Here is a 4,621-nt window from a genome sequence, read left to right as displayed (position 1 = left end):
ATCTCTGGGAATTCCTGATTCGGGTATGCTCGAGGCCAGTCTGTCGGGTCATGGACCTCGAGAAAGCATTCAGCCAAGTTCTGCTGAGTGCCAAATCAGCAGCTACTTGTGCTACAGTAGTTATGAAGGCGAGAACTCTCACTCAGACGAGATCTGAAGCCTATATGTTGCTCTGGACATCGATGCCATTCGGTGCCCGTCCGAGCCCAGGAGGCTTGGAAGCTGCAACAGAAGTTTGGATACAAGAAGCTCACCATTTAGCAGAAACATTGGTACCACCTGCTTCACTAGAGCACTCCATCGTATGCCCAGCATTCTACGACTCCGCTATCTTCAACTACTGTAAGCCTACCATACAAGAGGCCTTCCTCTCCTCATCGATAGATGAGGGAGAGGGGCTTCAACTAGCCGACTATGTTGACGACTATGCTGTTACCGGCGATACGGTTGCACAGGTGAACTGGCACTATGACATCGTCGAAGCACCCGCAAAGCTCCGTGGTTTTCATTTTCCACTGCTTAAACGCTATCAGACGTGGGATGAAGACAAGGACAATAAGCTCCTCGGCTACGTTCTCAAAAACGACCTTCTATCCCCGATTTTCTCGGCTAAATTACTACCCGTTGATGGCAACTCGTCTTTGGTGACTAAGCGCATGGTGAGTCATACACTCGCATCACTATACGATCCGCTAGGGAGATATATCGAGTGCAGCATGAAGGCCAGAGTTCTTTGGAGGTCGGTCGTGGAAGCTGTGAAAGACGACAACCTATCGCCATCATTAACGTGGGAGAATCCGGTACCCAAGACGTTGATACTTGATGTCAATCGTTGGACGGAGCTGGCTTCAACCCTACCGCCCACGCCCCGGTTTATACCGGTGGAGCCGAGTCCGATGGTCAATGAGAATGGTTCATGTCAAATATTGGTGTCTTGTGATGCGTCCAACATAGGGTGGTGTGTGGAGGTGCGGACCAAACTAACAGGGCTCCCAATAAGCCCTCGGCTGTGCGCCAGAGCTGGGCTTTTTCCACACAGGAGATCGGTCAACTCTGAGGGAAAACGACCTCAGTTCCCACTTCAACGGTGCCGAGACTGGAGCTTCACAGTCTCTTCCAAGCCGTCAGAGAGCTACTCCGTCTATGCTCGACTCTGGAACTATCATCTGCATCTAGAGTATCGGCCGTTATTATGTCTGACAGCCTGATCAACATACAAAGACTCTGCCGTATGAGAGATAAATCTGAGGTCGAGCTCCTCGCCGACATAGGCAAGAAGGGAAGGTGTAACTATTCGAGGGCAGATCTAAGCAAGTTAATGAGAATCAGGCAGCAACTCATCGACTGTCCCATCGAGGTCTGCGTGCTACATCTCCCATCTGCCCTCAACCTAGCCGATGACGGCTCACGAGGGAGGATGCCTTCTAGAGGGGCGATCGAGCTACAGCTCCTAGAAGTAGCTCTGGCGTCCCCGAATCAGCGTCCTTATTATTCTCCAAAGGAGAGGCATTTCTACAACCAGAACGACGAGGGTATGATCTTCACTGGCATCGAATGCGACGCCGTCTTGTGTGTGACAACTCCTCAGGCTGGGCCATTGCCGCCCCCCTTACAGGACCACATGCACCCTCTTACTCTGACAGAGTCAGATAGGGAGACTATTGATAAGTCTATCGACGATTCTGTCGTGCAGGATGGCTACTATGGTGCGATCCGCTCATACCTTCTAGATGGTTCTATCGCACAAGGTATAACTCCGGCCAGACTCAAACGACAGGCTACTAACTTCGAGTTGGATGGTGATGGTAGACTCTACAGAATTGTTCGACAGCGGCCAGATGCAACTTTGGTACGCCAAAGAGTAATTTCCAGTCATGCTCGTCCCCTCATCGACAAGATCATCATCACCCATCATCTGGAGTCTCATCATCTCGGACCTCAAAAACTTGCTCATCGCCTATCAGACCATTTCTATTGGCCTAGGCAACGCCGCACAGTAGCCAGAGCTCTCAAGTGCTGTATTCCATGCTTGAAGAGCAATGCTATCCGCCGGTTCAACTCGAGTGCAGGTCTCCATCACGTAGCGGATTTACGCCCTGGGCAAGTCCAAGCATGTGATATATACCTACCTTATACGAAGGTCGACGATGCGACTTCGGATCGCATTGTCGCTACTCTCGTTATGACGGATTTAGCATCTGGCTTTCTAAGGGTCCAACCTCTCTATGGTAATGTCTCGTCGTCGACTGTATGCTCTGCACTGGACCTACTCTATGCGAATGCTTATCGTCCCACAGTCCTCATCACTGATAATGCAAAGACATTTGTCTCAACCCACACTGCTCGGTGGTGTCGTGACAGATCTATTTTGCAACTGGCATGTCCGGTATATGCTCCTAACCTTGCCTATTGGGAGCGCTCCCACAGGGAGTTAAGCCGGTGCTTGAAGGCTGTCTGTTGGACCTCAATATCGCTGGCACCAGATCGTGGTTCGACGCGCTGGTTCAAGTGGTTGATCATCTCAATGATCGCCCCTATAGTTCGGATTGTTGGTTGAGCCCTAGACTAGTAGCCTACCCACACTATGACATTGACCACTTCTACACCCCGAAAACGCCTCAGTCGACAGTCTTGCCCAGAAGCTCACATCCGTTAGCCAGCCAGCAGTGGCTCGAAGAATCCGTGATGAGGGTAAGAAGGTCTACACTCTGCGTATGTTGGATTACTTCAACCACTGGGCTAACTTCAAGGAGGCAAGCCGGGCCAGAACATTGGCACATCACGGCCGGCCATGTGATCTGAAGAAGGGCGATACCGTGTTTCACCTAACTGGTCAGGCTTCTAAACTAGCGACTAGAGTGGCCGGCCCATTTATTGTGGAGTCTATCGACGAGAACCACAAAGGTACAGTCATTATCCGAGGCGCTAACCATTCTACTAGTCGTGTTTGGGTATCTAACCTCATTAAAGTTCCACCGCTCACATCATCCACAGCTGCTAAAGCACAAGCTGGGCCCACTTCCACTCCAAGGCCAGATCTGTCGCCCGATGGTTATGCTTGGACGCTGGATCATCTTCCACCAGTTCAAGTTCTTCCTCCACCGAATTATTCTGGTCCGAGACGGTGAATGCTCAGAGTATCTCTCGTAGTTTTTCGTTAAGCTTCACGGTCAAATGCAAGCTCGATTCTGCTGAGCTGCATTTCATTTTCCGTACCAAGATGAACCTAATACACTCATCAACTCTACTCACACATAGGGGTGACATTCAGTTGCTGAGTCATCATTTATCGCACTAGATCCAAGGTGCAGACAAGCCCGCAATGGCTGTGGTGAATCTTGTCCACTTGAGTCGTGCGACGCTGTTATTATCCAATTACTTCTTCGCTTATTACAGTCTTGATCAGTAGATCGCTCACATCCTAGCGGGGAGAATTCAGTGATCCACACTGAAAGAGCCGTTAAGGATTAGTAAGACGTCAAGAGGCGTCACACTATTGCGCTGCGTATCCCTTTGTTCGTACGTACTACTCTTCGACCACCCGACTGTGGTATTGTGTTGCGGAATAGTACCCGCATATCGACTCCAACACTCCTAACAAGGAATTCGCGTGTTAAGGAAGTGCTGGTCGAATGCTTCCGGAGGACTAGAACTCGATGCAGGACCGGACATAATGATTCAATAGTTGGTGGAGGTTGAGTGCAGACAGATCAGATAGATCCACGGGATCCGAACAATGGTTTGAACGGACAATATCTGAAACGATCGGGCGAGAGCGAGTCTTACGCTACAGGGAGCGCACGCCATAAGACTGAATGGCTATGGACTCTTATCATCTCTCCTCCCCGTAAGATTGGCACAAATATCAAGAGTGAATTGAATCTACTGAATATATGCAATAGTAATGGGATTCATATTCTGGGCTTTACCGAAGTACTTCCGCATATTTCTGGAATCTTGAACAGTGCCGTCGGAAAGCTTGTAAGTAGAATCGCCAGGTACTTGTTGAACCAGTAGAGGGCCTCTCCATGAAGGGGTAAGGGGGTCGACGTTACGGACCCACTTCATCACGGAGTCACTAACCTTGAATAGACGTCGTCGTGCGACTTGTCGAGTGTAGGTTGATGGATTGATACGCGAGAGAGCATCAGCACGCATCTTCTCCATTACGTTGAGAGTGCTGTTGACCATTCTCTGTCGTTCTCGATCACGACGTCGAGCCTTGAAACGGACAGAATCCTCGTCGATAGTGTTGCTGACGTCTTCAAACCGTCTTGAAAAGGGCGTTAGAGCGTCGAAACCGTAGAATAGCTCTTGAGGACTGTAGCCATATGTAGATCGGGTGTCGATCCTCCGCTGACATAGGCCGGCCACGATTCAGGATGTTCAGCACAGAGGGCCTTCAATGACTTCTTGAGACCAGAGTGTTGACGTTCTAATAGGGCATTGCGATGGGGGCTAGCGACAGGGATACATCTCCAAGGTAGCACCTATGCTGGCAACCCAGGCGCGGAAGTAAACACCAGTGAAATAGCGGGCGTTGTCGACTGTAAAAACTCGTGGGACTCCGACCTGATCGATCAGCCTTGCTTCGAGGATACCAGTGATGGTCTTGCTGGTG

General features: G+C 50.2%; 2 protein-coding genes across 2 annotated transcripts in view; one reads left to right on the top strand and one right to left on the bottom strand.

Moving 5' to 3' along the window:
- Positions 1–1,192: 1,192 nt before the first annotated feature.
- Pmar_PMAR012072 (hypothetical protein) lies at positions 1,193–1,799 on the top strand (the record flags this gene model as incomplete). Its single annotated transcript, XM_002766645.1, has 1 exon — positions 1,193–1,799. A coding segment is annotated over one exon (607 nt), but the record flags the coding sequence as incomplete, so codon positions are not given.
- Positions 1,800–3,882: 2,083 nt separating this feature from the next.
- Pmar_PMAR012071 (hypothetical protein) overlaps positions 3,883–4,621 on the bottom strand; it is a gene marked incomplete at both ends in the record, with an annotated part of 1,275 nt that continues 536 nt past the window's right edge. The window contains one exon of the mRNA XM_002766644.1: positions 3,883–4,356. Within this exon, the coding sequence (XP_002766690.1) occupies positions 3,883–4,356 (474 nt within the window). The remainder of the gene's footprint in view (positions 4,357–4,621) is intronic.

Source organism: Perkinsus marinus, assembly GCF_000006405.1.
Source record: "Perkinsus marinus ATCC 50983 genomic scaffold scf_1104296972176, whole genome shotgun sequence".
Taxonomy (NCBI): Eukaryota; Perkinsozoa; order Perkinsida; family Perkinsidae; genus Perkinsus; species Perkinsus marinus.
This window is presented reverse-complemented; position numbering and strand designations above follow the sequence as displayed.